The sequence below is a fragment of the Sorghum bicolor genome, chromosome 2 (assembly GCF_000003195.3).
Source record: "Sorghum bicolor cultivar BTx623 chromosome 2, Sorghum_bicolor_NCBIv3, whole genome shotgun sequence".
NCBI lineage: Eukaryota > Viridiplantae > Streptophyta > Magnoliopsida > Poales > Poaceae > Sorghum > Sorghum bicolor.
In genome coordinates this window covers 14,333,329-14,350,269 of record NC_012871.2, presented here as the reverse complement: position 1 = coordinate 14,350,269, position 16,941 = coordinate 14,333,329, and the positions used below count along the sequence as shown (strand labels likewise).

General features: G+C 45.6%; 1 protein-coding gene across 1 annotated transcript; it reads left to right on the top strand.

Annotated features, from left to right (window-relative positions):
• On the top strand, positions 9,343–16,122 carry LOC8057926 (granule-bound starch synthase 1b, chloroplastic/amyloplastic). Its single transcript, XM_002461844.2, has 14 exons — positions 9,343–9,479; positions 11,652–11,995; positions 12,269–12,349; positions 12,453–12,551; positions 12,646–12,735; positions 13,921–13,981; positions 14,060–14,160; positions 14,289–14,398; positions 14,477–14,723; positions 14,797–14,973; positions 15,064–15,255; positions 15,432–15,518; positions 15,606–15,734; positions 15,828–16,122. The coding sequence occupies exons 2-14, from the start codon at positions 11,663–11,665 to the stop codon at positions 15,942–15,944; spliced, it is 1,824 nt and encodes a 607-aa protein (XP_002461889.1). The 5' UTR covers positions 9,343–9,479; positions 11,652–11,662; the 3' UTR covers positions 15,945–16,122.

Sequence of the window (16,941 nt, the reverse complement as noted above, 5' to 3'; positions counted from 1 at the left end):
TGGTCGCATGTCGAGTACCGCCTTTACTTTTGAAGGGTTTGGTCGTATGCCGTCGCGACTGACAACGTTGCCGAGCAGTAGACCGGAAGGAACGTCGAAAATGCATTTCTTGGGGTTGAGCTTGCACTTGTACCTATTGAGTGCCTTGAAGGTTCGGTCTAAGTTGTCGATTAGGGTGCTCGCGTCCCTTGTTTTTACGACCACGTCGTCCACATAGGCCTCGACGAGGTCATCACGAATCTCGTCGTGGAGGCATTGCTGGATGGCCCTTTGATAAGTGGCTCCGGCGTTTTTGAGTCCGAAAGACATGGTCGTGTAGCAGTATGCGCCGAAAGGAGTGATAAAGGATGTTTTGATCTGATCTTCTTCCTTTAACGAAATCTGGTGATAACCAGAGTAGCAGTCTAGAAAGGAGAGGAGTTCGCATCCGGCCGTTGAGTCGACCACCTCGTCGATGCGAGGGAGACCAAAAGGATCTTTAGGACAGTGTTTATTGAGATCAGTGTAATCAACGCACATTCTCCATTCATTATTCTTTTTGCGTACAAGAACCGGATTGGCAAGCCAATCGGGGTGATACACTTCTTTTATGAATCCGGCTGCTAGAAGCCGTGTGATTTCTGTCCTAATAGCCTCCTTTTTGTCGCGAGCGAACCGTCGCAGCTTTTGCTTGATTGGTCTTGCGGTCTTCGAGACATTTAAGGAGTGCTCGATCAGGTTTCGTGGGACGCCGGGCATGTCTGCGAGTTTCCATGCGAAAACGCTTACGTTGTCCCTTAGAAACCTGACGAGCGCGTCTTCCTATTTTGGATCCAGGTTGGCCCCGATGAGGGCCGTCTTCTCGGGGCTTCCGTCGACCAGCTGAACTTCCTTGTGCTCCTTGGATTTTGAGTTCTTTCTGGCTGTCTCCTGCTCAGGTAATCGGAGCTGGTCGGGAAGCAGCTGCGCGGCTTGAGTTGCTGTTTCTGCCATGCGGATTGAAAGGTCGATTGCTTCGGTGATCTTGAAGCTCTCCTCTTCGCAGGTATACGCAGTGTAAACATTGCCTCTGACGGTTAGGACACCCTTCTCCGTAGGCATCTTAAGGACCAGGTATGAGTAGTGCGGGACTGCCATGAACTTTGTCAGCGATGGTCGGCCCAGTATAGCGTGATAGGTCCCGTCGAAATCGGCGACCACGAAGTTGATGAACTTCGTCCGGAAGTGGTCGGGTGTGCCGAATTGGACAGGCAATGTTATCTGTCCGAGAGGCACTGAACTTTGACCCGGCAAAACCCCCCAGAATTGGGCGTCGTAAGGTTTTAGTTGTGCAGGAGATATCTTGAGGGCGGGCAGGCTGTTGCGAAAGAGGATGTCAATGGAGCTTCCCCTGTCCACGAGCACGCGCTCGAATCTGATGCTGTTGATGCAAGGGTCCAGAATCAGGGGGAAACGACCCGGCTCTGGGATAGCGGCCCACTGGTCTTTCCTGCTGAACGAGATCTCCCTGTGGGACCACGGGAGGAATTTTGGGTCTGCGATCAGCCCGTCCGTGCTGTCTATGTTGAGGCAAGCTCTCTTTAACAGCTTTCTTTCTCGCTTAGATTCAATGGAGACCTTGCCCCCGAAAATGGAGTGGACCACGTCGGTGGGGCTGACGTACTGGTGTCGGGGGTCCCTATCTTGGTCCTCGTCCTCATCTTCGTGGTCGTGCCCGTCTCGCTTGTTGTTTTTCTTGGCGGAGTCGTCTTGGGCGGCCCGCCGTGTATAGATGCTTTTGAGGACGCGGCACTCTTCCATGGTATGATTAGACTTTGGGTGCAGTTGGCATGGTCCCTTCAACGTTTTGTTGTAGTCTTCTTGGTAGTCCCGTCGTCCGTTGGGACGCTTGACCGTGTTTACTTCGTGATCGTAGTCGCGAGGGCGCTTTCCTCTGAAATCGTCGCGGTTGTCGCGCCGCCGATCCCAACCCTCTCGGTGATCGCGGTTGTCGGAGCGGCGGTGGCTTCTGCTGTCGTAGCGACCACGACCATCATCTCGCCGGGAAGGCTGGTCGGGACCTCTCGCATCGTCTCGGATTAGTTTTTCTGCGTCGTCGGCATCGGCGTAATTTTTGGCCGTGGCGAGGAGCTCTGCTACCGTTGTTGGACGTTTACGCAGCAGCTTGTTCCTCAGCGCTTCGTGGAAACGCAGGCCCTTGATGAAGGCTGAGATGGCCTCGTCGTGGGAAATCTTCGGGATTTTGAGGCGCATATCCGAGAATCGTCGGATGTAATCGCGCAGGGGTTCGTTCTTCCTGTCCCTTATCCTTTCGAGGTCATACTTGTTGCCGGGCTGCTCGCATGTGGCGATGAAGTTGTCGATGAAAGCCTGGCGTAGCTCTTCCCAAGAGTCGAAGGAGTCCTCGGGCAAGCCAAGAAGCCACTGATGACCAGCCTGGTCGAGGACTACGGGGAAGTAGTTAGCCATGACGTGCTCATCCCCTGCCGCTGATCGGACGGCGATTTCATAGAGGGTGATCCAGTTCTCTGGATTTTCCTTGCTGTCGTATTTTTTAAGTTTTTCGAGCTTGAAATTGCGGGGCCACACGACCTGGCGGAGGTGTGAGGAGAATTGTCTTAGGCCCGGAGGACCGTGCGTTGCATCGTACTCGATGCGGCGCAGGTTTTCGTGGACTGCTCTCTCTGCGGCGCGCCTGTTGATGCGGTCCCGGGCATCTTTGGGAGGGATGTCGTGGCGGAGATCCCTGTGCTGGTTTACTTCTTGGCCGCGTACGTGGTTCTGCTTGCGGTGACCGTCGGCGTCCCGACCACCGTCGTCGCGCCGTGAGTCCCCTCGACGGTTGTCGGGGGAGCGGCTGCGGTGACGCCTGCTGGGAGGCGGTGGGGCCCGGCTACGATTAGTCTGGTCAGAGGCGGCTCCCGTATAAGAGACGTCCTGGACTCTCTTGAGCAGAATGGCTGTCTGTCCCATTGCAGCGATCAGGTGTGCTCGGATGCTGGTCCGGACTCCCTGGCATTCGGGGGTATCAGGAAGCCGATCTAGGTTAGCCATGGCGACAGCCACGTTGGCGCTTGGCGTTTTGTAGACTGGCTGGTCCCCGACCATGTCAAAGGCATCGTTGAGATTATTTGGTGGCATTTGTTGTTGCTCGTCTGCGCGTCATCGGGCGCGATCGGCGTTGCGCTGTTCGCGGAGTTGCCTCTGGTCATCTGTTTCTCCATCAACGACCGGTTCGTCGGCGCTGACATTGAACACAATATCCCCTCGCCGGGGGGGAAATATCGGGAATCGGTCGAAACCCGGAGGGTGTGAAGGAAAATCCAGGTCGTAGTCCTCGTCTTCGGTGTTTATAACCTCGGTGGGGACGGAACCGGTGCTTGAGTTGGTGCTGGAAACCTGGTCGTCCCGTAGTTCTCGGATTGTCACCATGTTGACGTAGTGACGATCGTTCCTTGTCGGCAACCAACCCGCCTTGCTGAAAACGGATTGGGTGTGCTGTGAGTAAACAGAGGCCGAGTTGTTCAGGCCGCAAGGATAATCTTCCTTCTTGAGCTCGATGGATCGTCCTGAGGGTGTTGAGGTTATCGTCAGAGACGTTCCCAGCCGTTCGTGTGTGGCGACACGAGTTGGCCGGCGGGATTTGAAAAAATCCGCTGGAGCAGCTTGGTCGGGCCGACGCAGAACTCCGTCTACTAGTTGGGAAACTTCGAGTAGCTTGGAGTCAGCGCGATCAAGCGCTTGGAGAAGGTCCGAGCTGTCGATCTTCTTTCCCTTGTAGAGCGGGAGCGGTGGTCGGGCGCTCGGTGCGGCCACGTGTGTGGTCGGAGACGGCATGATCTCAGATTGGATCTGGGTCTCTTTCGAAACCGTGGTCGTGAGGCCGCCGCTGCACGTCGTCCACGTGATCTGGCCAACGGTGAACGTGAGGCCTTCAGGCACGGTCGCGGAAGCTGGGATCGTGACCATCTTGTTCGCCGTAAAAGTTGCACGCACACCCCCTACCTGGCGCGCCACTGTCGACGAAAGCTGGTCGGCAGTCTACCTTGGGGTATACCCACGGTAGTAGTTTATCGGTAGACGGTGCGCAAACTACGAACTCGATGGTGACGCAAGACACGGACAAGCTTTTTATCCAGGTTCGGCCGCCGAGTTGGCGTAATACCTACGTCCTGCGTCTGGTTGTATTGATTTGTGTTGAGAGAATATGATGTCCTAGGGGGGTCCCTTGCCTCTCCTTATATAGTCTAAAGGGCAGGGTTACAGATCTGGAAACTAATCCTAGTCGGTTACAATTGCCATGGATAATTCGATATCAATTCCTATTCTAACCGACTAGAATCCTGCTTGATCTCCCCATCTTGTTTCCTTGCGCGAAACTCCAGGTTGTCGGATCAAGCCTTGAACTCGTCTCGTAATGGGCCAAGCTTCCTGACCGAAGTCTAGTCGTAAGGGTATAGGGGTTTATACCCCCACAGTTCCACTCGTCCTACACAGCTCTGGTACAACATTCAGCCAACTTACGTCTCTACTTATTTTAAATTGGTCGAATTGGCCTAACTAACAACTCAATTAAACAACTAACAAGGACAGGAGAAGCACGTTGACCTACCGGGTGACACCAAACAACACAATTTGAGGCACCACCAAGACCAGATGGCAAGGAGCAAACACGGAACTGGAAAGCCTAGCCTCCACCCAAGGAGAAAACGACACAGAAGCATGGACAAGTTAGCCCATCATGGGAAGGTTTTTACCTACAAAATCCAGCACGGTAGGAGGAGAGGTAGTAAAGGACGTCTCCAAGAAGAGAACGACATCTGCAGGAGGCAGGGTGTGGCAAAGATTCAGCAGCAGCCCCGCCCGTCCGCCCCTTGTCGAAACCAGCAAAGCCGGCTAGCAGTGAGCAGAAACGGCTCGCTCCGCTATGGAAGCTACCTTGAGGAAGGGGGAAGGTAGGTGACAGGAATAAGAGGGCCAGAATAAAAAAAGCCCTAGTCACCTAGGCCACTAGCATCCCAACCCCTTGTTGAGTCAACCTTGCGTCGTCCACCACACCGTGCAAAGTCTCTAGCAGCCTCCGCACCAAAACTGTCGTTGTCTTGTGCCAGCCCCACGACACCTCCACCGCCAGTGAGCTCCACCGGAGTAGATCCTGCTCAGGGACTGCCAAATCCAACAACTGAGGCGGACGATCTACGATCATAACCTTGGCTCGGCACTGCTGGCCGCACCATCATAGCACCACAGGCATGCCAATGCTAGGTCTCCACCAGCCAGCTCCACCTTAACGCACTAGAGCACACCCAGACAAGCCACGCTGCCCACTCCACCACGATGATGGGATGGGGTTCCTAATCTTCCGTTAGGTTCAAGATAAACACTGCAACATTAGCACCACGTCAGCCGTTTCACAAGCTGGTTGACCTTACCAAGAAGTCTAGCCTTCCCAATAAGGACTATTGAGCCGATGAAGAACCGAAAGTTCAACTTTGATGTGCTTGTACTCCAAGATTGCTCTTGTTCATGACATATCCATACTCTATCATCATTGTCATCCTTCCTAAGCACAATTGAAATACCTATATTAGATTGTAACAAATTCTTAGTCTTACCATTATACAAACATAAAAAAGAGCTCACCTTGTCTTTAACATTCATCGACATGTCTATACTTGTCATGTCCTCATCAGACGATGTCACTGACGAACCACTGCACCACCGTTGCCTCCACACGCACCACACTGATAGCTAGGGCCACATCGCAGAGCTATAGATCTGGGTCGGAACACCACTAGCACATCCACCGCACCACCATGTCACCGCAACCTCCTCCCACTACCACGTAGAAGGACCACATGCCACTAGACTGGACCGGCCGAGGGGAAGTCAGATCCACATGCAGCAGGCTCGAATCCCGCCACCAACCACCATCCCCAAGCAAATCCACCATGGGAACACCTCTAGGATAGGGAGGAGAAGGGGGAGAAGAAGACCTAGCCGCCACTATCCTTGCCCTAGGCCGGACTGCTGATGTCAAGCTCTGGCGGCGACTAGGGAAGGCTGCTCGAGGGAGAGGGTTCGAGGGTGGGAGGGCGCCACTTGGTGAGAGCGACGCTGGGACTAAGTCCTATTTTTCACTTGACAAATAGACAACTAAATAGACAACTTGTACAATGTGATGTCTGTTTTGTTGTTATTGTTTATTTAATGCTTGCATGTAGTTAAGATCAAGGGTCAATATTAATCATGTAAACTATGTGATGCTTATTGATACAAAATAGATCAAACAAAACTAGTATATTTATTATATATTTATATGTAATGTAATATAATGGATTTTTTGAACCATCTCCGTATATTATTTTGTTGTTTTTTTAATACAAATAAGATCTTCAGAATGACATAGTTGCTTCATTCATCAATAATATATTCTCAAAAAAAAAAGAATGACAGAGTTGCTTCATTCATCAATAATATAGTTACATATACAACATTTGGTCGTCAGGTCGTGCAGGCAACTTAAACAAGAAGAAAAAAAAAACCCTAAGCTAGAGTATCTGCATCCTGCAGAGCCAATAATCATCGTGCTCCGAACTTTGTTCTACTACTCACCCACCAGCCACCAATCTGTCTGCAAACTCCGATTCAGAGAACATTATGCTTTGAGCAGGCGGTAGAACACAAAGGACATGCTGGAGGCATCTGCTCCATGAAAACATGCTTCGTTTGGGCATTGCGTCGAACAGGCTCCAGACATCATGCCTTCCGCTTCACAAATACTTCTCGGCACTGTCACGTGATGCTGCATCTAGCGGCGTGGAGAAGAGATGACGGGTGCTAGGCGAGGGTTAGCGCGTAAACCGATTTTGCCAGCAGCGTACTCCCTCCATATCATTAATAGAAGTCGTTCTGCGGTTAGAATGGAGTTGACGAAAAGATTTCGTTCTGCCGCATGAACGCAACTTTGGATGCTGCTGCCCCCGCGCTTGGGCTCCCGCACCGTGTGAGTTGTTAGCACCATGCTCGACGCATGTGCGATTGGCCTCCCATCCGTACGAGTTATTAGCGTCGCTACTTCCATTCGCTCGACGCATGCCCTCCCATCCGGCGGCAAAGGTGCTTGAACGCAAAAATTTGAAAGGAAAACGTGGTTGTACATGCGCTCATAAGCAACACTAGCGAAAACTATGGATTTCTTTCTCTCTCTCAACTAGGTTAACATCTCTCTCTTCTAGTTTAGTTTCTAAAACCTTTAACTCCTCAAGGAGCTCTTTCTTTAACTTCTTCATACTAGCATTAATATTAATAGCTCATCCTTTAATTTTCTTTCTTAACAATTTGATTTTGAATTGTCAAATATTTAATAGGTCAAAAAAGGCACAAGGAGTTAACCAAATCTTTACAATCAGACCTTTAAAGTCTGGTTGTTCTAGCCACCACTTTCTCAAATCTAAACAAACTAGGTTTTTTAAGTCTTTGTGAGCCCGAAATTTAAAAGAAGAGGCACATGGTCACTAGCAGCACTGGCCTTAATAGACACAAAAGCTAAAGGATATTTGCTCAAAAGTAGTGGTGTAGAAGATTTCATCAACAACAGCCATTGGATTTTCTTGATCGTTGGTCCAAATATTTAGTCTTGTTCACTTGTCTGAAAAGTCATAGTAAGTATTGTTCACTGATTTATTGTAAGAGAAAAATAATATTAAATGACTGACAGATTTAACAGATAAATTCAAACGGACAGACTCTAGCAGAATTTTTAAGTTCTATAAATCAGTCCACTTTTGGTTGATCACACCATTATTTTTCTCTCTAGCATTTGTCACTAGATTAAAACCTCCCCCAATAATTGTAGGACCTTCCCAGTTATCTAGGAGGCCCTCAAGTTCTTGCAAGAAATCTGTTTTTCCTCCTTGTAAGGGACCCATCTGCAACAATTTCAGATAAAGTTGTCAACACAGTTTTAAAATACACTGGCCACACTAAAAAAATCTCATTTACCAATAAAGCACTTCAAATTTGTACTGTTACCTCCCAACAAAGATGCTCCCAGCAGTACCTACAGCAGGTAAAGCTTGCCAAACAAAGTCATCAGAAATTATTGAGACTCTAAATGATTTTAATTTAAAAACTTTTCAACTATAAAGTTGTAAATCACACTGCTGGCTACAATTTTGATATAAAATATATCTTTATTTGAGTTCATATGAAAAAATATGAGTTATTTTTTCATATAAAGTTTTTAGATTCACCCGGTTTTTGATCCAGATGAGTCTTAAAAATAAGTTTAGAAATCGGGACGACACAACTGAACAAGTTTGAGAACCTATATGAGAGATTTAAAAGTTTAAGGAGCAGAATGACACAATTGAACAAGTTTAAGTATCTAAATAATCGTTTTGCGAGTTTAAGGATTGGAATGGCACACCCAAATAAATTTAGAGAAATTTAGAAACTGGTGATGGATTTTAGGCCTTGTTTAGTTTCCAAAAATTTTGCAAAATTTTTCAGATTTCCCGTCACATCGAATCTTTAGACGTATGCATGAAGTATTAAATATAGATGAAAATAAAAACTAATTACACAATTTGGTCGGAATTATCGAGACGAATTTTTTGAGCCTAGTTAGTCCATAATTAGACAATATTTGTCAAATACAAACGAAAGTACTACTATTTATATTTTGCAAAAAATTTTAGAAGTAAACAAGGCCTTATTTTTATTGAAACCATCCCCTCCGCTCACAGTCATCAGAAAGAGAGGAAAGAACCGCCAAAAAAAAAAAATAAATCTCGTACCCCAGGGCCCGTCCCAACACATGTCCGGCGTCGTTTCCCCGTGTCCTCCACAACACGCCGCTCTCGGTGGGCTGCCTGCCGCTAGCCGACGCCGACGCCGACGCCGACGTGGCCCTCCGGCCCCTCCCCGCTTTCAGAACCAACGGCTCACGCTCCCCCGCGCCCCTGCCGCGCACGGGGAAGACCACGAATTCTAGGCGCTTTTCCGCTGCTGGGGCCCGGAGACGAACCGACGGCCCTCGTGCCGCCTGCCCGCCCCGAGGCCGGCCCCCACCTGCTGCCTCCTTCACATCGCATCGCGCCTTTTGCCTCGGCATATTCGCCCGCAGCCGCGCGCCGGTGCCGGTACGCTGGTGGTGAGGCGCCCGCGGCCCGCCCCATGTCACCACCATGTGTGGTGGGCTGGTGGCGGTGGTGGCCGTGCTGCTGGTGCGGGCCGCGCCGGTGCAGCCATCGTGTGGCGCCCGTGCGCTAGCCACTACGCGCTCGCCGCCTGTCACACGCGCGATATTTTTCCTGGCCCTCGGCGCGCTGCCGCTGCTGCGTCGCCGCCTCTGCTTTTCCTCCTCTACTTGAGTGCGGAGTGCGCCTCCCCGCTTCTGCAGTCTGCAGTTCTGCACTCCCCCGAGCCAGCACCACCCAGCCGCTTCGCCTTCCTCCGCGGTCGCAGGGGCAGCGCGGAGCACTAGCAGCCGCGAGGTACCTGGCCGGCATTCGCATTGCATTTGAGATCCTTTCCTGTTTCCTCCTCCTGCTCTTCTTCTCTGCCCCTTCCATTTCAGAATGCACCTGAGATTCCAGGAACGGGGGCAATAGGAACTGCGGAGGGGGGCTATGAGTTCTGGGATTGTTTCTTTTGTCCACTGTAAAGTTGCCTTGTTGTGTTGTTTTACTTTACAATGTTAGTTCGGATTTGGGAAGAGTGTGATGTGCGTGTGCACTGAGGTTTGCTAAGCTTATTGCTTATTGTTTCACAATGCGCTAAATCAAGCTCATTCCTATCCATCCCGTGCATCCTGCTCCTGCACGCTCCTGGGGTCAGCTCTTCCACAAACGTGTTGTGTTGCTAAAAATTTCCTGAGAGGCACTTGTGATCAGTAAGTGTGTTTGATATGATGTTTTTGTGTCAGGGCACCATTTCTTACATGAATCATTTAATCTCAGTCCTACATGCCGTCACATGCACACTCTTCTGATGGCAGGATCTGCCTTCTGATCAAATCTAGCACACCTTTTGAATATGCCAATACTATTGTGATCCAAAGTACAGGGGGTTATATAATAACTTACTGACTCACAATACTTTTCATATTCTCATACTCTCAAATCCACCTGTGACCACAGTAGACCACATATATTCTCAGATCCTTTAATGTTCAACAAACATTGATAAGTAAGTTATATATAGATTTACAAAATAATAGTTATTTAATTAATCAAATCCCATATCCAGTTTATGATCTTGTGTTAGATGGAGTGGATAGGGCGGGATTCCCCTAGTGCAAGTTTTACAAGAGTTCATCTGGGTGGAAATACACTTATTATTAGCACTTTGCTTTTCCATGTTCGAATCTTCATACTTTGCATGCCACTCTCCTTCGTGACTTGGGTACTGAGAGCAACCACAATGTTGCTCAAAAGCAATCCATACGGACTAAAATAATCCCCACCAGCTAGCTGAAACACTTTGATCAGTCCATAGTAAAAGATACCCATAAGCTTATAGATGACCCATAGAAAATAAAAATGTTATTTTTTCTTACTCCTCCCCCTCCTTGTAAGTTGATGGATTGGAGATGGGAATTTTTTATCTTAGGTGGGACCCACATTGCGGAGTACTTAGTCCATATATATTTTGTGAAAATAATAGCAACTATGGACTGGTCATGTAGGTTCCATGCACATAAAGAGATGGTTCCCAATAAAAAGAAGAGAATGTCAGGGCCAACTGGGGCCACTATTTTCTTTATCATCAACATGGCAGTAGGTTGCTAGGACAGTGACATCTGCAGTCGTGATAATTGTGGATTTTCCATGTTTGAACTAAAATACTGTGGAATTGTGGATTTTCCACGTTTGAACTAAAATACTGTGGAATTTTGTTGCTTCTGGGTAATAGAATTTGATTACCCCGTTCTGGAAAAAAATTGGATTTCTATGTTTTGTTAGACCCCTAGTAAGTTGCATTGGTTAGACCCTATATCACCCTATTATTTTTTTTAAAGTCTCACCAGTCAATTGTAAACAATTTTTAAAAATCATTCATATTACTGAAACAAGGAAACTTCTTTCAAAAAAATAAAGTAAAATAAAAAATAAACAAGGAAAACTAGTTTTGTTGATATTTTGGTGTAAAAGGGCTCTTTCGGTCTTTCCCCTTTTCTTTACTATGTCTGAGTAAAAATGGCTGATCTGGGTAACTGAGCTCCTTTAGTAGGGTGCATGGTCAGAAACCTCACTATGTTTTTGCATAGATTTAGAATCTCGGGTAACTATGTGCAACTCAGCATTAGAAAAAATGGCATTCCCTTGAATGGTGTCTCTGGTTAAACTTGAGGCCCCTTTTCAGGTTATGAGGCTGCTATGCTGTCCCATGAATTGCTTCAGCATCTTAAGTTTGAGGATTCTAGCATTGTCAAAAAAAAAAAAAGTTTGAGGATTCTCATCCTTCAAGCACTTGAAACCTCAAAATGTTATACTTGGATCTAGTCTCATGAACATTTGCTCTAGATCAACATAATATGTACCTTCTTTTTTTGTGTGCCGCTCTCCTTTGAGAATGAGAATATCTGCTTAGGCAATGTGGTTTTCATTTTTCTCTGAACCAGGATAACATGAAAAACTTCAAAGTTTTCATTTGGCATTTGACAGGTCATCATTGAATGGCTGCAATGATGGGTTCAATATCTGCCTATGGTTCTTACCAAACAAATAGGCCCAGTGCACTAAAGCAGGCACCTCACATGCAGTTCCAACAATGTTGTAGCAGTGGAGTTGGGTTCTTAAGCAAGCACTCACAATCCATGCGAAGTAAGACACAGCTGGCTAAAAGAAGAGCTACAAATAATGGAATTCATCCAAAGACTACTAGGCCCCGGGCACCTATTGTCTGTTCTACTGGAATGGCTATAATTTTTGTTGCAACTGAAGTGCACCCATGGTGCAAAACTGGTGGCCTCGGTGATGTTGTAGGAGGACTGCCCCCAGCTTTGGCTGTAAGTATTCTTGCAACACATTACTATTTTCAATAACCACAAGTTTAAAAGCTTGAGTCCATTTCGCAAACCAGTTGTTCATAACCAAATTCTTAGGTAATTAGGTCCAATTGAGAAAATCTGATCATTGAACACTAGCAGGAAATAACTCAGACATAGTTTCTGCATACTATAATGATGCTTAATATATTTGTTCTCTTTTGAGATTGTATTGCATAGACATTTCTGTGTAAAATAATGTTTTACATCATGTATATATATCACTTTTTATAGGCTATGGGACACCGTGTCATGACAATAGCTCCTCGTTATGATCAATACAAGGATGCATGGGATACAAGTGTCCTTGTTGAGGTATACATTTTTGTTTCTCTGTATTGCTATGTAGCTTGCATCTAACTTGAAGCTGCTTAATGATATTTATATGAAGAAACTGAACTATGTTTCACTTCCACAGGTAAATATTGGTGACACAGTAGAAACTGTTCGATTCTTCCACTGCTACAAAAGAGGAGTCGATCGTGTTTTTGTTGATCATCCTATGTTTCTTGAAAAGGTCTGTTGAATTGCATTGCTGCATTGCTTGCTTACTGAATAACCTAAGCAGCGGTGGTGACCTTTCAATGTTGCTTTTGAATCATATACTCCAGGTATGGGGCAAGACTGGAGCAAAATTGTATGGTCCTACTACTGGAACTGACTATCGAGATAACCAGTTGAGGTTCTGTCTTTTGTGCCTTGTAAGTAATCCAATTTATTCATGTTTACATATGCTTAGCAAACCCATGCATTCTCTTTCCTAATTTAAGGTATACTTTAGTTTTTTTAGTAATCCCTGGCGACTCTTGATCTCTTGGACTCCTAGAAGCCCTTATTGGTGTAGAATCTCATTGTAAAATTATAACTTCTCCTTTTTACAAAATACATGGATGATGCAACTTTCCAAGCAAAAGTTGTTGGATGGGATTTCTATATTTGTTACAGAAAAGACTGTCACTTAATGTCTTCTGCTACAACCATTGCAGCTAAAGTGAAGCAACTAAAACACCGAAGATTGTGTGATGTGCCATTTTCACCTTGTCATATAAGCATTGTTGCCACACTGAAAATTGCCCATTTGCCCCAATAACTCTTGTCATCAACACACCCCACCCCACCACACTGCACAGTCCCCACTCCCCATTTTCACTATTTTCACATAAACTAGCATGAGCAGCCTAATAAATATATTTTTTTTTACTTTACTTTAGCAACTGCAAGTTTTATTATTGTTGATGGTAAATTTACTTTTGGTTTAGTTGAGCAAAACAATGTTGTTGTCTGACTGCTTCTGTTCCATGTTATCCTTAGCAGCAAGTGTGACTATGCCTGTGGCATTTGCTTTTTCTGATAATGCTACATCTTATTGACCATTTGGTTTTCTAATCCTATTCATAGCATAACTTTCCTGTACTGCACCATCTAGGTATCTACTAAGAGAATCTAACGGTCTAACCGCTAATGTTAGATCAAATGGCTTATTAAACATGACAAGTTTTTTAGGCAGGGCAAATACTGTTTCAAAATGAAATCAGTAAAGTTGGGCAAGGTAATGTGTCCCTGAGTTTTCTAGGCTTTTGCGGTCACATTGTGAGTTAGGTTGGTCTTGGGTCTCATATTCTTAGGAGTCAAGGATGAAATAGTACGAAGGAAAAAAAAATCTGTCTACTCATTGTCCTTATCAACTTTTCAAGTTCATGCCATAGTATTGATGCAGCCTAGGTGCGGGAATATGGGTTGAAGTATTAATAGTAGTGCCCACATGTCTTCCATTTGGCTTATACTTTTGATTGCTTTGGTCGGTGCAGAAGCTCAGTACACTGCAATCCAACCTCTCTGTTTTATATCATTTTATTGTTTTTCTTCTAACCCAGTTATCCCTTTAGGCTGCATTGGAGGCTCCAAGAGTTCTCAATCTCAACAGTGAACATTTCTCCGGACCATATGGTAGGTCTGTCTATTATACGAACTAACATGACCACACTCTTACTTACTAACATTTGTTTGTTTTTTTCTTGTAATCAGGGGAAGATGTTGTCTTTGTAGCGAATGATTGGCACACTGCTGTTCTGCCATGCTATCTGAAGAGCATGTATAAGCCAAATGGAATTTATGCTAATGCTAAGGTATCCCATTTCCTTTTTGTTTTTCAATTTTTAAGCAATCTTGTGGACTAAATTTGTGAGGAGCAGAAAATGATCATTCTTAGTTTTCATGATTCGCTTATTTTTATTTCTGGACTGTGATCTTGTAGGTTGCTTTCTGCATTCATAATATTGCCTATCAAGGTAGATTTGCCAGAGCAGACTTCGAACTTCTTAATCTACCTGACAGTTTCTTGCCATCATTTGATTTTATTGATGGGTAAGGCCTTCATGTTCTGTTGCTTCATTATATCTGTGTTCTTCTAGCTTCTTTGACATAGAATTCAAATGTGTGCAGATATGTTAAGCCTGTTGTAGGGAGAAAGATTAACTGGATGAAGGCAGGGATCATTGAGAGTGATCTGGTTCTAACAGTTAGTCCACATTATGTAAAAGAACTCACTTCTGGCCCAGAAAAAGGTGTTGAGTTGGATGGTGTCCTTCGCACAAAGCCTCTTGAAACTGGAATTGTAAATGGCATGGATGTTTATGAATGGGATCCTGCAACTGATAAGCACATCAGTGTGAAATATGATGCAACAACGGTAAGGTCTATTATCACATCATCCATTCTTACCTCATATGGAGATTTCTCTACATAATGAAATAACATGTCAGGCACCTGAAGCAAGACCTCTCAATAAAGAAAGATTGCAAGCTGAAGTTGGATTGCCTGTGGACTCGAGCATCCCCGTTATAATTTTTGTTGGCCGTCTTGAAGAACAGAAAGGATCTGACATACTCATTGCAGCCATTCCAGAATTTGTGGGCGAGAATGTTCAGATAATTGTTCTTGTATGTTTCAATTTAAAAGTGATTTCTTATTCTTTCACATGACAGTTCCACCTGATGATTGCTAAGGGGGAAAAAACTTTTGCTCTTCAGGGCACAGGAAAGAAGAAGATGGAGGAGGAATTGACGCAGCTGGAAGTGAAATATCCAAACAATGCTAGAGGCATAGCGAAATTCAATGTTCCATTGGCACATATGATGTTTGCTGGCGCGGACTTCATTATTGTCCCAAGTAGGTTTGAGCCCTGTGGTCTCATTCAGTTGCAAGGGATGAGATATGGAGTGGTAAGAGTTTCTAACTTGCTTTGTTACAATACAAGTATTATTAAAGTTAAGTATTAGCAGCCAGTTTTTGTTATCATTTTACATCTTGATTCCCTGTAAAATGTTAGAAAATACAACATATTTATGTAGATAAAGTGCAACAAAAATGACCATCAGTAGTGCAAATATTTTTCTAGATCCCCATCTGTTCATCAACTGGAGGACTTGTTGACACGGTTAAGGAGGGTGTCACCGGATTCCACATGGGTTCTTTCAGTGTCGAGGTAAAGAATAATGGGCAACCACTGATTCATTGCTCTCAGGCTTAATAAATAGCCTTTGGTTATTTATTTATTTTTTCTATCTTGTAGTGTGAAACTGTAGACCCAGCTGATGTCACAGCAGTAGCGTCAACTGTCACACGAGCCCTGAAACAGTATGACACCTCGGCATTCCATGAGATGGTGCAGAACTGCATGGCGCAAGACCTGTCCTGGAAGGTAGGCACATATGCCAAGTTTTCCGTTTATTATTGACATGCAGCTACTATTTGTCAAGATAAGTATAACACCTCTCATCTATCTCTGGTCCAGGGACCTGCAAAGAAGTGGGAGGAAGTGCTTCTTGGCCTCGGAGTCGAGGGAAGTCAGGCTGGCATCGATGGCGAGGAGATTGCTCCACTTGCCAAGGAAAACGTAGCTACTCCCTGAGGTTTGGTGCCTCGGAAATATGTGTTGATGATAGGAAGCATCTTCTAGGATCCTGACCTGGTGGCTGGCGAGATGTTGAGTCAGACACCGGCAAAACCACCAGTTTCGCCTCTACTACTTCATTTGTAATATAATCCTTGACGTTCTAAAAATGCCATGCCCCTGGTTTAATTTTATCCATGCACATCGTTAGCTGGGATGTTCGGAAATACTTCCCGCTTTCCTTGGATCCATGCACAACGTTAGCTACGATGTAAATGGCTAATGTCAGAAGGCCACTCGAATGGTCCTGTTGACGTTGGATTGTGATCCAAATCACATACCAACAAGAGCTAGCATGCCTGGGGTTGCAAACAACCTGATACACGCAGCAAAGAACTCTTGGGATTGACTAAACTGATCTAGAGATAGGTTAGGCCGATCTAGAGTCCGTCCAACGCTGCAAAAGCCTAAGAATGCCTCCCGGGAGGACCCGTCAAGGAGGAGCACACCTAGGGTTGTTCTAGGACCAGCAAGGCCGTCTAGAATGCCAATGAATCTTGCGGAGGGATGCAACGAACAGCTGAGGGTTGGAAAAGGGAAAACTAGGTAGTAGATGTATTTTTTTAATGATTGGATAGATGAGAACTCAATCGACTATGCTCCTCTCATATATATAGAGGGGGACCGGTTTTATCCTAGTAGAAAACCTCTTCAAGACTTATTTTCTAAGTTTTCCACGAGTTTGGAAGAGTTGAGATCGAGTTTGAACTCTTCCATTTTCGCGCGAAGTTCTCTGTCAAGAATAGTAGAGCAGCTATAGTTGGTAGAAAATGCATTAGAGTTGAAGGCCTGTCTTGCAAGTGTATTGGCTGTTGTATTCATCTTTCTTGGAATCTTGTGGACCTTGAACTGTGACTGCTACAGTGTGTTTAGAAGTGTAGCTGTGATGATTTTGATATTCTAGTGGAGAGGGTTGGAAAGATTCTTAGAGTTGTAGTAATCCGCCATTGCTTGT